The sequence below is a fragment of the Musa acuminata genome, chromosome BXJ3-4 (genome assembly GCF_036884655.1).
Source record: "Musa acuminata AAA Group cultivar baxijiao chromosome BXJ3-4, Cavendish_Baxijiao_AAA, whole genome shotgun sequence".
In the NCBI taxonomy this organism is placed as follows: Eukaryota; Viridiplantae; Streptophyta; class Magnoliopsida; order Zingiberales; family Musaceae; genus Musa; species Musa acuminata.
Genome location: NC_088352.1, coordinates 6,869,252 through 6,888,167, shown reverse-complemented (window position 1 = coordinate 6,888,167; position 18,916 = coordinate 6,869,252). Strand labels below are relative to the sequence as shown.

Sequence of the window (18,916 nt, the reverse complement as noted above, 5' to 3'; positions counted from 1 at the left end):
AGACGGCCGAAGATTTGAGCTTTGGTGGTTCCCGGATGCCCGAAGGAACGAGTGTAGAGGGATGGACATGGGAGGGTTCAGATACGGCGATTGGACCGGGGCCGTCGAAGGTGTTCTGGAGACTGGAGAGGAGCCGCAGCTGCCAGGAGGAGCCAAGGTTCATCTCGTGATCCCCCTCCCTCCTGCTTGCGACCGATCCTCCTGAAACACCAGCAACATTCGCATTTGGAGTTCGATTCTTTACTGACGTTTTCTTTTCTTTTTCTATTTTCGGCTGCGAATATTTGGTCTGTCTTTTTCCTTGGAAAAAATCGTTAGTTTTCTTGTTATTTGAACTGCATTCATCTTACATAAAAATCTCATCCTGCATGGGAAAGATGAAATGACTTTCTACAATCTTGGAGCTCCCCCATGATGCATCGTCATTTGTTTTGGTTTTGTTTGACCAACAACACGACATGGAACTTGTATTTTGCATAAATCTTCTCATAGTGATTATTGTTGGCTTTACACTATTTCACCTCACTCTTAAATTATACTTTACTTGCAACTGTTCTTTAGTATTCTCTTATAATTTGTCATTGTTCTCTTCTAAACAATTATTGTAAAAAATTGGTCATTTATGCAAATCAAAATCTGAAGGGTTATTATTAGTAGTCTTCATTGCTTCTGCTCATCTTGCTTGTTCTATTATGTTCGGCTCAGAAACCTTGATGGTTAACTTAACTTTGCTATTGAGGATGGGAAAACACTGTATAAGTCTATATTGATCAAGTCAAATAAAAAATAGTAAAAAGGAATGACAAATATCTGTGTGATTCTTTTTTTTTTTTTGCCAAAAGTCTACATAATTTAATTTCCAATGCTCTTCATAGTTCTCTGATTACTAATATTGTATTCGCACTCCAAACTTGTCACATGTAGGCTTTGCATTTTTCATTACTAATATTGTATCCAGACATCAGCAGTATTTATTCTATTTTTCGTTTATAAACACAAGATGTATATGAAGAATACACTCTCTCAACTGGTAAATCAACAAGCTGACTTAGCAGTTCTCTCTTGGCCTTGACAAAAGGAGACTTATATAATTAATTTGTTCTCTCACTTACAGTTGCTTTTCATTCATGTAGCTATGTTTTGCAACTGCTGCAACAGCTACCTGTTAAAATGTGCATGTGTTTGTCTGATAAGATTTTTGCAGTCATAAAGCATAAACCAGAGCTTGACAGTATGAATATGAATTATAATACTTTTGAAGTTCTAGGCACAAGACTAATTTTCAATCTTTATTTCACTAGTTGCCTATAAATTCAATTAGTGTTCCATGGACATTTATCACTTGTAATTTCTTTGTACATATAATTTTTTATCAACTAGTTGCATATGAAATGCACTGATCCTTTACAGAGACATGTAACTTACTGATTTTCTCATAATTATTTCTTCATCATGGGTAGTTACTGAATAACATATAATTTTATAAACTTTGGCGACCTACTATTCCTTTACATAGGCATCTAGAATTATGTGTACTTTGTAATATCAACCAATAGATGATTGTAGAATTACTAAATGTATGAACTTAATTTTGAATAAGTTTCGATATCAAAGCATCATAAATCTAGATGCAATGCTAGTTTATGTGGCTTACACTTAAAAGGATATTTTTATCTACAAGGGACATCATCTATGCTTATTAGAAATAACTATTCTAATAACAGGAGATTTCTTAAAAAACTATTATGCATAGTTCATTAGCAGATCCATAGGAAAGGTTTTTAATTTTGAATAATACTGCCTGTACCGGGTTGTCATGGACAAAATTGTAAACATGATGTTTAATATAATGTTCATGTATGTCCATATCCTTCGGTTTATTCAAGCTTTGCACAACATGTAGAGGGACGGTTGAAGGCTTAACAGCCCTAATTTAGTTGGGTTTGGTGGTCATTTTAGACTTATAAATAAAGGTTGTGTCATGTGAACATTTGTGGGAGATCTCAGTCTGTAGTGGACCATTTTGGATCCTTTGTTGTGCGATCGTTCAGAGCTTGTGGAGTCTGTTTGTAATTTGCATTGGTTATGAAGTGTTTCTTGAAATGATTACTTGTGGATCCCAAGCGAGGCGCTTTCTCTAACTCGTTTTATCTTTTATAGGTCCTAAGGGACCCTAGGAGGTTTCGAGGAGGCTGACCTTTGCGGACGGACACACAAGGGTGCCTTACGACTTAGGCAAAACCAGCTAAGTCCATGACAGATGGTATCAGAGCGGGACAAGCACTCATAGAGACACTTGACATGCAAACGTGGAGGACCTAGCGGGGTTACGTTGAGGGTAGCCAGCACGCGCGACCGTTTTGGAGACCCTTCGAAGATAATGGAAGACAATAGTTGTTAAATCCTCACCAACGGTGATCAGTGCTATTGAGAGTAGATTATCTGCTTCATTTCCCAACAGAATGTCAATCGAAAGGGGAATTGATGCAAACCTACTTAGAAGTGACAACTAAGTGAAAGAAGAGTCGATGGGCAAATTTTGTGGAGGAAAGACCCAAAAACTTTAAAAGTTTGTGAGGCGATGCTCGTTAAAGCTCCAACAAACATCCACCTAGTTCAAGTAGCATAAGGTATTTGAGAGACTGACACATAGTAAAGATGGTCTTTTCCTTCATCTGAAGGATTCGCAGGAACCAACAAAGATCAACACAACTCAACCAACCCCACACTAGAGTCAGAGTCATTGGCAAGTTGAAACAGCATGACGGATCAAAAGTTTGACTACTCAATAATAATGGTGGAGAGTAGTTAGGAGCCAACAGATGCATTGCAACTGGAGTAGAAGATTGAAGACTCAGCAAAGGCGAGGAGTTGTAGTGTCGGCAAAGACTTCGACGAGGACATCGAAGGAATAAGTAGGGGAGAATGTCACAGACAAAACTATCAACATGGTGTTTAATGTAATGCTCATGTATGTCCGTATCCTTCGGTTTGTTTATGCTTTGCACAGCATGTAAAGGGACGGTCAAAGGCTTAACAGTCCCAATTTAGTTGGGTTTGGTGGTCATTTTAGGCTTGTAAATAAATGTTGTGTCATGTGGACACTTATGGAAGATCTCGGTCTGTAGTGGACCATTTTGAATCCTTTGTTGTGCGACCGTTCAGAGCTTATAGAGTCTGTTTGTAATTTGTATTGGTTATGAAGTGTTTCCTGAAATGATTGTTTGTGGATCCCGAGTGAGGCGCTTTCTTTAACTTGTTTTCTCTTTTGTAGGTCCTAAGGGACCTTGAGAGGTTTCGAGGAGGCCGACCTTTGCGGACGGACACGCAAGGGTGCCGCACGACTTAGGCAAAACCAGCTAAGTCCATGACAGGACGGTACCATCGATTGGGGTTGTTTCTGCCCCGTTACCACGTGGAATCAGTCGATGATGATCGATTTCGATCGTCGCCGCCTGCTACAGGGCGGTATTAGCCGAGGGAGAAGGAAGAAGAGAGAGAAGAAAAGGGAGAACCTACAGATCCGGTGCCGCTCTCCCTCGATGATCCCGATCCATTGTCTCCCTCCCTCGTCGGACGCCATAGATGAGATGTCACCTCCTCCTCGTCTGAAGCGATGAGGCCTTTGCGTCATCGGTGACTTCTCCTCATCCGCGTGGGAAGAAGAAGCCTCGGCGACACCGAGGCTTCGGGGGAGAAGAAATGAAACAACGTTGCCCTTTTTTTTACTTTATTATTATTATTATTATTATTATTATTATTATTATTATTATAATATATATATATATATATATATATATATATATATATATATATATATATATATATATATATATATATATATATATATAATATCTCGAGTGGTACGTTAGAACGTATCGCTCGGTATACTCATATCGTACCATAGTGAGCTGAGCTCGATAATCCGGTATAGTATGAAATTGTGAACCTTACATAGGACAATCAAGTTAGAGGTTACAACTGAGTTATTTAATCAATCATAACAGGGATTTATTTGTTATGGTCAAATATGATCCTGTCCAAGGATAGTTTTATGGCCATTTTTGTTCTGCTCACAAGTATTAAATCATAAGTTCCTGAAAACAATGCCCAGTATGTACATCCACAAATGACAAAAATGTTGGTTGAATTCAGTGATGAACATGAATGTGCTAAATGATCTAAGATTGCTTGTAAATTAATGTAAAAGTATAAATTTTTTTATCTTAAATAGTTTATAAACTAAAATTTTTGAAAAAATTATTATCGAATACAATCAGAAAATTTTACATTCTCTAAACAACCTATAGTATATCTTATTCTTGAATAACATATTCTAAATAGGTGTAAAATTGGAAGCAAGATTGCATCTTTTGTTGGACTATGTTAAGCTTGCAATATACGATGATGATAAAACATTGATTTATTGCTGAAAACTGGTTTCTATTGGTTATGTAGATAACCTCAGCATGTAAGTTTCACGCCTTGAATGAAATTATGTCGAACAAATATTGGGTTCTGTTATTTCGTTTGTATTCAATCTAAAATGTGTAAAGAAACTCAAGCTTTCTGGGGCCTGGTACGTCAAACGATTCTTCTTTTTTTCCAAAAAGAGAAAAAACTATATTAACTCAAAGAGCGATTACAAGGAAAAGCATGCTCATCGGACCACAAAATAGAGAAGAAGTCAGGATGCTAATCCTGCATCCAACTGAATCCTCTTTGGACCTTTTAGCAAAAGAAGCAAGCCAGCGGGCACACTGGTTACCATCCCTAAAGGTGTGTAACACCCTCCACTCGATGAACAAATCAAGTAGAACAAAAATCTCGTGAAGAAAGTTAAGGAACCAGGGAGGAGGTTCCTCCTTCAAAACTTTTACAATCCATTCCGCATTGGTTTCGATAATGAGTTTATTTCCACCCAGCTGGGTTGCAGCCAAGAGTCCATCCTTGACTGCCAATAGTTCATTCGCCCAAGAGTTGCCATCCTGTATAAATCTGCATCCTGCAAAGAGTCATCTGGCAGTGCTGTCTTTAGCACAAAACCCACACCGCCCATCTTTGAATGTGCTTCGAAAGCTCCATCAGAGTTGAGCTTGATCCACTCTGCTGCCGGCCATGACCAACACACTTGAATAGAGCTTATGACCTATTGCAGGGACTGCATCCTCAGGCTGGTTAATACAAGTACTGTCATACAAGTATGAGATAGCCCGATAAGCGACTGTTGAATGGGGAATCCGAGAATTATAGAACGCAGCCTCATTCGAGCCATCCAAATCATCCAGAGGTTATATGCGATTAAGATAACCAGATGGTTGGATGAAGGAGAGAAAAAACCTTCCTTTAACCAGGATCCATCCACCCAAGAAGAAAAGGACTGGAATTGAATATTAAATTTCAGTTTAAGGGATTCCCATACTTTCAAGGAAAACGGGCATTCAAAAAATAGGTGTTGTTGGCTATCAGCACCAGTAGAGCAAAGGAAGTAGACATGAAGGTCACAAATTTGAAAACTAGCCAATCTTCAAACATTAATTACCATTATGTAGTTGTAAGGAGTTCTGTTGAAGCATTGCTAAGTCTTTTAAGAGTCATTACATGGAGTTTCAGTTTCCCAGATTATTGCTACTCGTGCATTTGCTGGAATACTTTCTTCCAAAATCTGATCTAGCATCATGAAACAAGTCTCATTGCTCATGGTTATTCCACAAAAGATAGTATCCTGATTTTAATTTGAGTATTGCCTCATTTTTCACTTGTTCTTTTCTGAAACTAATGTTGACTATTTACATTTCTGAGACAAGTGGTGATCCACCTTAAGTTGTTAATTCACATGCATACATCAATCTGTAAAATCATCATTGCAATGAGTTTGAGAAATCTTGGATCATCTCAATATTTTTGTGGCAAGAACCAAGCTGCTTAAGATTTGGAGCACAGCTACATATGTTATATAGTTAATGCAGAACAATAAGAAATACGCAGAATCGGAGCATTTTGTTATTCCATAATATTTCCTGTTTTCTCTAATTTAGGATGGATTTGGAATGCATGCAACAGTAAAAATGTATAGAAGACGAGTAATTGTCTTCAGTCTATGTGAAATCAATTGGAGCATCAGAGGCTAATATATCATGCAAGAAATCTTGTTTATTTGGTCTTTGATTTGAATGATAGTTATGAAGATACAATTTATTAAGTGGACAAATGACTCTCAGCAACTCTTTCCCATAGCATAACTATTCATAATTGGGCCTGTCAAACAGGTGAGGAAACTCAAAACAATTACTTAAGACCACTTGCTAGATTCCCAAGATAATTGCATGTTGTCATCCATCTAAATTGAATTGCAGTATGCAAGTCTTCAATGTTCTGTTTGAAATGTGGTCCAACATTCGGACATTAAATTTCATTTTTATATTAATATATACTGCACAAGATCATTTAATTTATTACATGCTAATGAGATATGTGGTCCACTATAACAATTATTTGTGGCAAGGCAGTTCCAGCAAGTCTGTATAAAAACCAAGAAGAAAGTCTGTATAAGATATTGTCTTGTTATATAACTGCTTTGTTGATTCAAACAAAAAAGGCTGATTCACAATGATGATAGACAGTATATCTTCTGATGAACTTAATCATTAGATGTGATTCTGTGGTCACTCCTCCGTAATTTACCTTACACATTTATGGTACACTCAATGTTCAGATTCTTGTTGTTATCTACAGAATCATATGCTCTTAAGTGAAAAGAATCTAACATGGTGTCTTTCTATGTTCTAATTGTAGCTTACCAGATCAAACCATGAATCCCAAATTGGAAGCAGCAACACAGATGCAAAAGACTAATGTTGAATGAAGCATGAGTGGAATTTAGACTGTGAAGCTCATGTATCCATGCCTTCTGATATTTCCTTAAGAAAATAAGGTATGTATGCACATGTGATTTTGACCACAATTTCTTATACCGTAACAGTAAAGATGTCATTGCAAGTGGAAATGCAGAAAAATACAAGAGGAGAATTACTGGCTCTGCTTAGTAAGTGAAGATCGCAAGAGCTGGGCTTTGATTGCATTCAGCGTCATGGCCATGGAAGTGACTGTTTCTGAATCTGCTGTGACAGAGCATTCAAGCGTAGGGGACCTCTCAAATCTTTTAATTTCTTCGGGAGGGATATAGTAGGCCTGAGGCCTCCATCGCGGTATGCATTGTCACAGGACCATCTCAATCACCATCTTACAGAATATATTTCCTGGATCCTCTCAGTATTCAAACAAAATAAACCCCAAAATCATGGTAAAAGTGTCGTTGGATATCATCCTGTCAGTGTATTATCTACTGAGAAGTAGCATGGATCATCTGATAGTCTCTGTCTTTATCTTCTACATCTCTTTCAAACCAAAATGTGAATTGAAATGGTGGACATATATTTCTGGCAATGGTGATGATTGAGGCCATCTGTTTATTTGCAGGAGGCAGGTGGAGCCATGGTGGTTGGTGGATAAAGGCCGGCTGGACACAACCATGCTGGCCAGGATAACGAGACAGAAGATATGGGATTGATGTGTACAAAGGCAAGGAACAAGATAAAGATCTTCAAATGAGCAATCCATGAAGGATGACCGATTGCGCTGAATAGAGAGGAAAGCAATGCACATGGGTGGCTCGACCCAAGAAGTGGTCCTCAAGAAGCATCTCGAGACAATCTCGATATTGCACTCATGCAAGAAGACCCAATGGAAGCATAAAAGAAGAGTGTTCTTCCTCGAAGCAAGTACAATCGGGTGATTGGCAATCCATCCTAGGAAATGATCACCATAGCAGGCTGCTGGAACAAAGATGAGAGAGAGAGACACCATCACCACCAGATGTGAACATGGAGATGTCACAGGACTTAGCAACTCTACTGATATGTCACCTGTCTTGTGGAAATAGAGAGCTGTTCTCTGCAGTCATATTGCATAGTTTCTGTCAGTGATGGCTGATATCATGACAACACTCTCCGGGGATCTGTAATCAAATTTAGATTTGGATTCCATTGCCCACGAGACTTATCATTTCTCTTTTCTAGTATGACTCTTCGAATCTTAATATAATAAATTTGTTGAATTGGAAAATAACAGTTCAGATGTTTGCTAATCGGCTCTATTTTCCTTTTAAAGACGATCTTCGTGAATGATTCTTATCGTAACAACATAGTTTCTGCTCCGAGAAACAGATGCGTTAATTATGAACCAAACAAAGGGACAAATGAAAAATCCACGAAAAATCAAGAAAATGGACAATTAGTAGTGGTGATGTAGGCGAGAAGATCCTATCAACCCCATGGACCAATCGCCCGGTGGCCCTCACAATAAATGCAGCCGGGGGCCGATGGCTGACTCAAGTGCAGGCCATCTTCTCCGACATTGTTCTTTTCCTCCTCTTTTTTGGGAGATTAAACTTCCATCTCTTGCATGCAAAGTGCACGTAAACTTCCATCGATCGGAAGCCTTTCATTCTTAATTGTTTTGATGCATGAAGTGCGTCGTTAGGAAAGAGTTGAGATGGTCCCAACTCGAGATAAAACCATCTAAATAATGACCCCAAAATTCCTCTCTATATGGATCTCCTTTTGAGATGGTCCCAATTGTTTTGGATCCCACGGGGTAAGAATCTTAAAACGACTAATAGGAGACCGACACGCCATCCCGAGGGGATTTCAAGTCACGTGCCGCTCGGCAGGACACAATGGGTGAGCCGGTGGCAGGCCGGACCCACACCATCCGCTGGGCCGGCCCGCCATGTCGGCATTCACTCGCCGCCCCGAACGTCCCCGTTTGTTCACCCGACGCCGACGACAGAGGCATGGCCCACTAGGGTGAAATTGTTGGTGTTCCGAACGAAAATAAGTCTCGAGATGAGTTAAAGAAAAGTCACATGTGATGAACAAAAGAAAAGTCAAATTTCTCTTGAGCCGACATGTATCCTTTCGGACACATGAATCGCTGAATGCACCCTAGTAGATCTTCCTTAGATCCCACACCGTTGACGAGGGATTCATATCATATCCATGGGAGGAAGAACAGTGCCGACAAGGGGGCTCACACAGACTCGGTGAATCGATCCATGAATGAGACTGCTAAGGTGCTATCAGAAGAAGGAAGATGGGAGGAAGGTAAAAGAGCCACCCATCTCACTTCTGTTAGACCACAAGTCCTTAGAGCTGCAGCCATGGCGTGCGTGCATGTGAAAGCCGCCTCAGCTGTTCATAGACAAATATATATATGTGTGCATGCGGAACCCATACTGCAGTACCACTTGTTGCTGACTCTGTCTTCTAATAGAGAATTCATTACTGTTTTCTTTATTTATCCTAAAAGAAGCTAATATTCCTTGGTATATCATTGTGTCTATGTGTGTGTATATTCTCATTTCTTCTTCCTTAGGATTTCAAAGGGTTGATAGAACCAAATGTTTGATCAAATACGTACAAATGTACATAGATCGGTACGTATATAGTGTTGTATTGTATATTCTGTCTCCTGTTCAGAAGTTCCATACGCTTTCCAAATTCTCCCTCCCTCAGCAAATTCCCATAAGATCCCAAAAAACCAAACAGGAAGAAGAAGAAGAAGAAGAAGAAGAAGGCTTAAATTTAAACAAAAGAACCTCTATGAAACTCCTACCGAGGACCATCTCTACCCTACTCTATTTAAGGTTACTTTACAGGAGCTGGGCATATATCACAGCAGCATATACATTCTTCATGCCTACCCAGACATAGAGAAAACACATCTATATACATCGTCGTCTTTACCTCTCTGCCCTTCCACTTATTCTGTACTCCTTGTAGATGCGATCCTGCATTACTCGGAGATTCCGGGATGTAATGCCTTGCCTCCTGGTGTACAGTCGGCAGAGGATGTCGTAGTTGATCTCCTCCATGCACTAAATGTCTTCACGAGTGATGACTGACGACCGAAGATAGGCAGGATTCCTACGTTTAGTTTTTGGCTACACTCTTTGGGTACGAAATCAAGGGTCCTGCATCAGTCAGATTCTGGGCTTCTAAATAGCTGGATCAGCGGAAGGTATAGATTATATGTCGTAGATAAATCTGGATATATATCGATGTTCTACATCATGTTTGTTTATTTTCCTGAGAAATACATTTGTGAGATTGAAATCTCTCTCTTTTGCTCTACAACTCAAGTATATAAGCTTTGTTCTTTGGAATTGTGATACGTAGATCGGGAAGAAACAAGCTTACCATGGATAGCTTTGGTTGGGAGAATCCAGCGGCCATCGGAAGCGAGGTTTTCCTGTCGCCAAGTAGATGCAGCAACCACTATGGTGATTTCAGAGGCTCCAGCGAAGGCTACACCGCCTTCAACGATAAGTTTGCACTCGACGAAGCTCTCCTCAGCTCAGGCTTAGAGCTCCAGGGGATTCTGGACGCATGCCAAGCAAGTTCGCATCTTGGTGGACACAGTGAGACAGTGGGAATCTCAACTCCCGCTTTGGGTTCGATGAACAACAGTTTGGATCTGGATTTGTTGCAGTATCAGGAAGCGATATTAATGTCGGCTGCTGATTCTGGTCTCATGAGATCAGTACTGGACACCACTTCCGGGGATGCTTCTTGTTGTCAAGCATATGCTTCTTCTTCACTCACCGATAGAACCGATGTTTCCCATCCAGTCACCGAGAACTTTGGAGCATCTGAAGAACAACGAGTCATCAGCAACGTCGTCGATGCTCAGGATGGCATCTCGACCATCTTTTCTAGCTGCTGGAACGTGCATGGTTTGAGTTGCAGTGGTAACATTTCTTCTGGGGATTCTGAGCGCCATGGATATCTCTATCACCATCGATCGCGCCATGAAGATGTGGCCTCACAGGGTTCTTCAAAGTCAGACGCTCGGCAAGTCGAATCGCTTCAGGGAAGAAGGAGCACAAAGAGAAAATTCGTGGAGTCCACGAGAGCAGAAAGCAACAATATCTGCAGCCTCCTCCTCGAACCAAATTCTTCGACTAAGGAGGGAGGTCTTCAGATCAGTTTCACAAGGGCGCAGAAGTCGAAGAAGCTGAGATCAGAAAGGCACTCAGAGAGTTCGACCATCGAATTCGTTCGGGAAGGCAACTACGAGCCGGACGACGAGGCCATCGCGCAAGTGAAGGAGATGATCTACAGGGCCGCGGCTTTAAGGCCGGTGAGTTTGGTGGCGGAGGGGGCAGTAGAGAAGGCGAAGAGGAAGAATGTGAGGATATCGTGTGACCCACAGACGGTTGCTGCAAGGCATAGGAGGGAAAGGATCAGTGAGAGGCTAAGGGTGCTGCAAAGGCTGGTCCCAGGGGGCAGCAAAATGGACACTGCAACCATGCTCGATGAGGCTGCCAACTACCTCAAGTTCCTCAAGTCGCAGGTCAAGGCTTTGGAAACCCTAGGTAACAGGTTCCATCCGGTAAACAGCAGTAGCACCACAGCATCCTTTCCACTGCCTCTCAACCGGGCTTTTCCCATGCGGAACTCTCTCCTCCACCCAAAACCCTAACATGCGTCAAAAAGGTGAGGCACCCCACACATCATATTATTGTCTTCATCATTAGCTTGGGGTTTAGGGCTCGTGAACTCAATCCTGTTACTGGTTTAAACATGCTTTCTCCCAACCAAAAGACTGAAAATAAAGTTAAACCTTTTGATCGATCAAGTGATAAGTGTGTTCCTGCCTTTTTTTTTTATCTTGGTCACCTTTCCCAGCTTGCCAAGGTCTCTTTTCATGCTTGTAAAGCAGCAGTCTTGTTCCAACAGCCAGTAATATCATCATCATCCCTTCATCATTGGCTTTAAGTCGTAGCCTAAAGTCTCTCTTCTTTCAGTGGCCTTTCCCCATGCAAACCCTAAAGCAAATTATCATACAGTCATGAGTGCTCCTTTTGTGTTTCTGGGGAACATGGCGGTGAGGTTTAATCCAGCGCTTTTGATGCAGAAAGGGTTCAGGAATCATGACACCTATGATTAAGAGCCCAAGAATACCTTGATGTGATCACCACTTCAAATTGCATTATGCTGTAACTCTGTCTGATCTGTCTTTTTTTCTTGGGTTGCTCAACCCTATGCTTAGCTTTCTCCATGATCTCAACCCTTTTCTTTTAGTCGAATTTTTGGAGCCCAGTGGCAGAGACATTCCCTTTGGGCCTCTGACCAAGTGGCAGAGGGGACTGTCCCCCTAAATTCGAGCCAGGCGTGCCCTTGAGAAGGCCACCACATTTTGGCAGGCACATGGTGCAGAGAAAAAGGACATGCCTTTCTACAGTAGTCACCCTCCTCCCATCTCAACTGGCTGTCTTTCTCTTCCATCCTCCTTGACAGAGGCACTTTGATGTACGTATGTCTATTTGGATATGTAGTACTGTGTGTTATGTGCCCCTTTCTTCTCTAGAGAACATGTGTAGGTTTGGACACTGTTATTTTGCTTGTCTCCATCTCAAGGCGTCAATTATTTTGTCCTGTCTTCATCAACGATGATAACGATGATGTCAGTTCATCCTCAACCGCTGCTGCTTGCGAGTACAGTAGAATAACTTGAAATGAATCACCTTATTGGAGCAGAGAAGACAACAACGAGAACACCGAAGAACGCAGCCATCGGGTGAGGCCAACTGTTGCTTACTGACGACGAAGTGAAACTGGCAACCTCACGGCTCTCTCGGGACTTGGGAGTTCTGTCGGAAGAAGCCATGTTAGTAGCAAATAACAGGGACGGAACTACAGGTTATTTGCTTTGAATTTTTATTTATTTATTTATGGACGATAGTGCGATCTGCAGTATTTTACATTATAACTTCAACTTGGTATAAGATATGGCTTCATCTTTTTCTGCGATGAAACCACTGTTCAAACTTCAGAAAACGTTAAGAATGTTGGGTTGTTTCCTTGCAAGCCCATTAACAAATATATATATTTTTTAATTCTTTAACAGAAATAAGATGCTCACAGGACAAGTTATTTAAAGAATAAAATATTCAAGTTTGCAATGAGTTATGCTGGGACAAAAAAACCTGAAGAATTAAAATTCTCAAACTTGAAGATGATCCATGTAAAGCATTTCCCAAAAAAATTCATTGGTCTACAAAGGTTAAACTTTATGCTAAAATTTTACATGGTAAGAGGCAAGTGCTCAAACTTACCCACAAGGTGAGAGTTTCTTATTGCCTGCACCACGACGGTCGTCATCTTTCCAATCATCCTTTCTCTACCTCTACAACCTCGTCCTCGGCCGTCGGCCTGGTGCCCTCGTGCCAGGAAAGAGTTTGCTTCCTCCATGAACTTGGAATTTCTCTCCTGTCATTTTTGCATCATCCCCATTTCATGTAATCCAGCTTCTTCGATACTCATGGTCGGAAATCTGTCTATATGGAAACATGAAATGGAGTTAGATGACCACCAATGTTCTTCATGGCGATTGAGAAGCATTCCTAGATGATATGTGCAAACTGACCACACCAAAACCAACTGATACCAGGATTATCACATATTGTACATGATATACAAACAGAAGAACTCTGACAACTTGCCACATATGGCATACATCAAAGACGAACCGGCAAAAAGAACCAAAGATTTAAACCATATCAAGTTCTGCAACGCATGTGTCTAAAATGAAAAAGAAAGCAAATAGGATTTAAGCTAAAGTTGCACATAAAGCATTCACCAGCTTTCAAACGAAAAGTAGAAGAAATACTAATATTTGAACAGAGCCTTGCTTTAAAATAGGACCTATATGTTCTTCAAGATATTGTCCCTCAGCTTCACACTAAAAAGGTGCAAAACCTATTGGCTGTTCTTTATATAGTAAATGTCCTCCCTCGTTTAACTATCAAGCCAATAAACATTTTGTTAGATGGATCCCATCAAGAACAACCACATGCTTCCTTTTAGTGATATTAACCTGATACCTTTCATGGTCATCATTAAATGACACTGGCTATTTTTACCAGTAAACATTATATGAATAGTGAATAGACAAGAAATAAATAATTATCTGTCGAGGTTACAAGGCATAACTATGACCTGGTTGGAAGACTTGGGCTGTCATTCTTTCTCTCACTAGTTAATCTTCCACCAATAAGGCTCCAAATACCAGCGGTTGGTGCTTGTGCTCGTGCTTGTGAAAGCTTCACTCTACCTTCAATAACATCCTGAGCAAAGGTCGCGCATGTGACAGGTTCTGCTAGTTTTGAAAATGCTGCTTGACTTGCCGCATCCCTATGCCAAGTCTCAGCCTGTTTAGTCCGCTCATCAAGGATCTCACGAGCAAAATCTTCTCCTCCCTGTATTACAGTTCAGTTGGAGTACAGAATTTTGGTTTTCAAAATTTTGTTGCCAATTAAACTAATAAAAATAGTGCATTAAAAAAAAGAGATGCCAATAATTTGCTCTATCAAATTAATGAAAAGTTAATTAAAGAGATCCAGAACTGTTTTGTACAAGCAGATAACATATTAAGAAGTGCATCATGAGAAGCATTAAAATACAACATGACTCAGCAAGTCAGCGATGCAGGCATTAAACATGACTTGGGAAAAACAGAAATTATTGATCCAGGCGGTAAGCATGATTCCATGGCTCAGGATTAATATTAGACTAAAGGAAGAAATGATCAAAGGCTAAGTTAAACAGACATCGCCTGCTATCAGGATGGATTGAATTCTCAAAGACAACTGAAAAGATACAATAACAGACACAGGACAGAAATTCAATGCTCTCACTCACTCATATCAATTATAACCAGCTAGGAGGTGTGCCTGTTGCATGACATTACCTTTGATTGCTTCTCTTTTGCAGCAATAAGCATCTCTTCCTCTTTCTTCAGCATGTACAAGAGATCAAAAGCCTGAAAGTAAGGCAATTCCAAAAATATCCATAAATACAAGAACAACTATTCATATTAACAGGAACAGGGCATTGCAAAATAGACAAAATAAAGAAATTTTCTGATCTGACCAAACTCGTGAGTCATGCCTGAAAATATAAACATAACTGATACTCAGAACTTAATAGTTAATACAAAGAATCAACATCTGGGTGCTATATAAACGGTATTTGCTTATATCATTTATTAACAGCTTTTCAACAAATTCATTGAGGTAAAATGCATAAAAACCAGTAGACTGCTGAAAAATGCACTGGAGACTCCAGATACAGGTGATATATGAAAAATGAAAATGGTTGAAACTTGAAAACCACCTACAATGATTTACATATAATGACCATTAAATATAGATATTACAGAACCTACTAATTTCTTATTTTAACAACCATTTAGAACTCGTGGAAGCATTAATGGTGTTGCTGCAGGAGCAAAATAATATGAATGTTTAAATTCAGATATAACAAGCATAACTGTAGTTTTACTAAGAAATAATCTGAGATGCTGCTTTAAAAATTAAAGCAACCACTGAGAAGTCTGTAAGAATGAAGCTGCCTCATTGTTGAAGTAGTCCAAAATGATCCTCTAGACAAAATTTTGGAAAGCCATCCAATGTAATTCCCTAAGCAAAGCTGAAAAATTGCGCAGACCAGTGAAGTCAGTCCTTTCACGAGATGAGAAAAATCCCAGCTATAATAATTAAAGGAATATAAATTCAACCGTTTCTAAGTGACACTTGAAAACTATGTTGCCATTCTTATTTTATCAGATTTACTGGTATTCTTACTTCATCAGATCTATTTTATCAATTGTACTGATTAAATGCAACAGTTCAAAATGATATAGTGATTGTTTAAAAGGCTCCAAAACAGCAACCTAAATATTAAATCAGTTCGTTGGCTAAAGAAAAGTGCCGGCTGAAGCAAACAATGAGTGACTACTAAAAAGGGATGTGATCTCCCGGAAGCACGTATGCACGTAAACAACTTTGCATCTAGAAAAAAAAAACATGGTTTCTACTTTCTAGTAAAAATTGAAAGAAGTTTTCTCCAATGACATAAATTTTAAATATTTAAAAGATACTAACAAGACTAAACATGCAAATGCAAACATCAGACATTTATGAGAAATATGTTACACCGATGCTGTTCTAGTTAGTGTCTGTTTAATGAAAAAATGTAATTAATTAATCCAGAATTAGATTCATGCTTCATCAAATACAGCCCAAACTATGTATAAACCACAAATTATAAGGCATCAATTAAATACTTATTTTGAACATGTAATTAAACCACAAGGATACAGCTAGTATGACAATAATTTGTAATAACACCTAAACTTTGAACATGTCATTTAATAAATTTCATGTGGATTTTAAAGCTCAAAATAGATTGTCCAAAACCAATCTCGAGAAATTAAGATTTTCATGGTTATGAAGAGTCTGTAAGAGTGAGAAAGCAAACAAACCAAGATAAAAAGCTTATAATAGACATCAACCTGATTTTGTTGATTGTCGAAGAAACATTAAAGAAAATTTGAATAGTTCACTTTCCAAACAAGGAATCAAACCTCTCTTTCCTCCTCGCCATCATCATCAAGTACATCTTCCTCCCTAGCTTCAACGGGTGAAGACAATCAACTCTCTGGAGTTTTGCTTCCCTCAGTGACTGCTGACGCCTCTCCTTTCTTTCTTTAATTTCTTGCAGCTTTGCTTCTGCACCTCTCTGGAGTTTGAAATGAGCATTCTAGTATTGATTTGATCAAAAGAAAAAAGAAACAGCATCATCGGAAGATAGACCTGGAGAGGCAGGGACTTTTTCATTTGTGTATAATATCATTTGTTTATGTAACATATTAACTAAGCTACATACAAATGATTGCAATATTATTTGCAAGGTGAATGGTGAACAACTGGATTATAAACTCAACCCGTTGCAGTATCAGATATAATGATATATAATGTTTCCCACAACTGTAAGAGCTCTTAGACTGAACGAGTGATTGAAGAAACAAACAATCAGCTGTGAAGTTTAATGTAGATCATTAAAGAAATGGAATAAAGGTTTGTACAAGGAGGAACAAGTAGTTTAATGTGCCTGCCCTAATTCACAATTGCCCTTTGTCAAACATATGCACAAATGAGTAACAAAAAAACAAAGTCAATAACATATGATAAATTTACATTTTTTGGAAAGATGGAAACAGGAAATTATTGGCATAAACAAACATTTTTGGGCAAAAGTCATCAATATAATTAAAAAGTGGTGAAATCACAAATGTTATATAAATATTCATCATGGCCTTCATTCCACAATTTTCAAAATTTAATTAATTTTGGATAATGTAAAGGAAAAGAAAATCATAAAGCTTCAAAAGTTTCATAACTCATAGCTCAGTACATGAAAATAACTTGGTAAAAGAAGCAAATGTTAGAGAAAAAGGAAATCATAAGCCAGCAGATCATATTGTTTCTAACTTGCAACGGGTGAAGACATGTTTATCTTCCACTTTTAGAAATGGCAATGATTCACCTTTTTTGCCCTTTGAGTTGCTCGAGTGTCAGCACCTCCTTGACTAGAAGATTCTAACTCCTCTTCAGGCACAAGCTCCAAAGCTTCACAAATTGAAATGAACTCCTTCGATTGCATAAACAAAATAACAATCAAAGTAGCATCAGAATATGAAAAAAGGTATTACCTTAACAACAAGCAGATGGTAACCAAGCAAAAGAAATTGATGCTGTATCTGAATGTTCATTAACAAGTTCTCCAATACCAGCACTTAAGAAAGTTGGGTCCTACCTTCAAATGATTCTTAGAAATTTTGAGAACCATTGTTCTGTCATCTTCAGCAACTTTTTCTGTCAGTTTTCCAATAAAAAATGGGACCTAGAGAATACCATAAAATCCTTGAAATAAAAGATTCATAAATTTCACTAGTCTATCTTTAGAGAAAACGTATATGTGACTGTTAACATGCAGATGATAATCATAGGTAGTGACTAATATCTTGGTCATCAAGACACATGATGCATCATAGGACAAGTTATAGTGTCACGGTAACGTTGCTGCTTCGCAGCCTGGGTGATGAAGGTTGAAATCATGGATACAACATCTCTGCTTAAAGAGTAAAGCTGTATACGTTGACTCCCCATGGACCCAACATTGACGAGGATCTCGTGCATTGGGCTGCTTTTTTCGGATACGTCATGCAGCAATGAGCATCAATGGGCTGAATGGCCTAGATTTTTTATCCACTACCAACACATCCAAAAGCTTAAGTCATATACCTGAACGGAACACTTAGCAATAAGTACTTCAGGTTAAGCGGTGCTAACATCATCCTTCGCCTCATTCGACCAGAACAATCCCAATTTGCTTATCATCTCGTCACAGAGCCGCAACGCCTGGATTCCCTTCCTCAGAACCTCCTGCAATTCGAATGATTCCAATTCTCAATCAAAAGGTATTAAAACATTGCACCAACCGTAACACTAAAAAATGAACCAAGATTCCAAGTTCGAAAGAGGAGAAATAACCGACGCCGTGGAAGAGAAATCGATGTATTTTTAGGAAGGACAACGAAAGAAAAGAACCTGATCGACAGAGGATTCGGAAGCCATGGAGTGGAATCTTCGAGGCCTCCTCGAACAGCATCGGAAGATGCATGCCTTGCCTCCATCTGCCACTCCCACGTCGACCCAATCGATGCCGAACGAGGTGGACTACAAACCCTCGATACAAGATTGGAAGCAAGAAATCAAAGGAACAAGGCCGCGAGGGAGCGTAGAAACAGGTGAATACAAAGCGTGGGCCGAGCCGGGCTTTCCAAAGATACCCAAATCCAGTTTAAGAGTATCCGAGTGTCCAAAAAATTTCTGGCCCTCCGCCAATGTTATTTAATGTTATGGATGATTACCGGTGTAATATTCATTAGTACTATTGTATCCGACTATTCTGCGCTTCTCAACCGCTGCAGACTGTCAACTTGATGT

At 39.4% G+C, this 18,916-nt stretch overlaps 2 protein-coding genes and 1 long non-coding RNA gene across 6 annotated transcripts; 2 read left to right on the top strand and 1 right to left on the bottom strand.

The window, feature by feature from the left end:
• LOC103980984 (uncharacterized) lies at positions 1 to 8,127 on the top strand. 2 transcript variants are annotated; one of them, XR_671369.3, is made up of 4 exons: positions 1 to 157; positions 6,796 to 6,934; positions 7,012 to 7,208; positions 7,480 to 8,127. It is a non-coding gene; the product is annotated as an uncharacterized LOC103980984 (long non-coding RNA). The 2 variants fall into 2 exon arrangements; XR_001977598.2 differs by having other exon boundaries at positions 31 to 230.
• A 2,115-nt stretch (positions 8,128 to 10,242) lies between these two features.
• On the top strand, positions 10,243 to 11,997 carry LOC135636294 (transcription factor bHLH87-like). The gene has a single exon (XM_065147945.1). The coding sequence runs from the start codon at positions 10,261 to 10,263 to the stop codon at positions 11,542 to 11,544; it is 1,284 nt and encodes a 427-aa protein (XP_065004017.1). The 5' UTR covers positions 10,243 to 10,260; the 3' UTR covers positions 11,545 to 11,997.
• Positions 11,998 to 12,135: 138 nt separating this feature from the next.
• Positions 12,136 to 18,795, bottom strand: LOC135636295 (PP2A regulatory subunit TAP46-like). Of its 3 annotated transcripts, XM_065147949.1 has the most exons (10): positions 18,518 to 18,795; positions 18,212 to 18,352; positions 17,724 to 17,810; positions 17,454 to 17,558; positions 16,492 to 16,667; positions 15,449 to 15,554; positions 14,815 to 14,886; positions 14,064 to 14,323; positions 13,181 to 13,398; positions 12,136 to 12,715 (listed from the first exon to the last, which is right to left on the bottom strand). In XM_065147949.1, the coding sequence occupies exons 3-6, from the start codon at positions 17,754 to 17,756 to the stop codon at positions 15,545 to 15,547; spliced, it is 324 nt and encodes a 107-aa protein (XP_065004021.1). In that variant the 5' UTR covers positions 17,757 to 17,810; positions 18,212 to 18,352; positions 18,518 to 18,795; the 3' UTR covers positions 12,136 to 12,715; positions 13,181 to 13,398; positions 14,064 to 14,323; positions 14,815 to 14,886; positions 15,449 to 15,544. The 3 variants fall into 3 exon arrangements, with proteins under 3 accessions (XP_065004021.1, XP_065004020.1, XP_065004019.1); XM_065147948.1 differs by having other exon boundaries at positions 14,815 to 15,554; XM_065147947.1 differs by lacking the exon at positions 15,449 to 15,554.
• Positions 18,796 to 18,916: the final 121 nt, after the last annotated feature.

Bases quoted from the DNA above. Each gene is read 5' to 3' on its own strand.
- LOC135636294 (XM_065147945.1), top strand. From the start codon at position 10,261: ATGGATAGCTTTGGTTGGGAGAATCCAGCGGCCATCGGAAGCGAGGTT.
- LOC135636295 (XM_065147947.1), bottom strand. From the start codon at position 17,756: ATGGTTCTCAAAATTTCTAAGAATCATTTGAAG. The intron at 17,559-17,723 runs GTAGGACCCAAC...ATGCAATCGAAG, and splicing joins TTTCTAAGAATCATTTGAAG to GAGTTCATTTCAATTTGTGA. The intron at 14,887-16,491 runs GTTTGATTCCTT...CCTTACTTTCAG, and splicing joins ATGGCGAGGAGGAAAGAGAG to GCTTTTGATCTCTTGTACAT.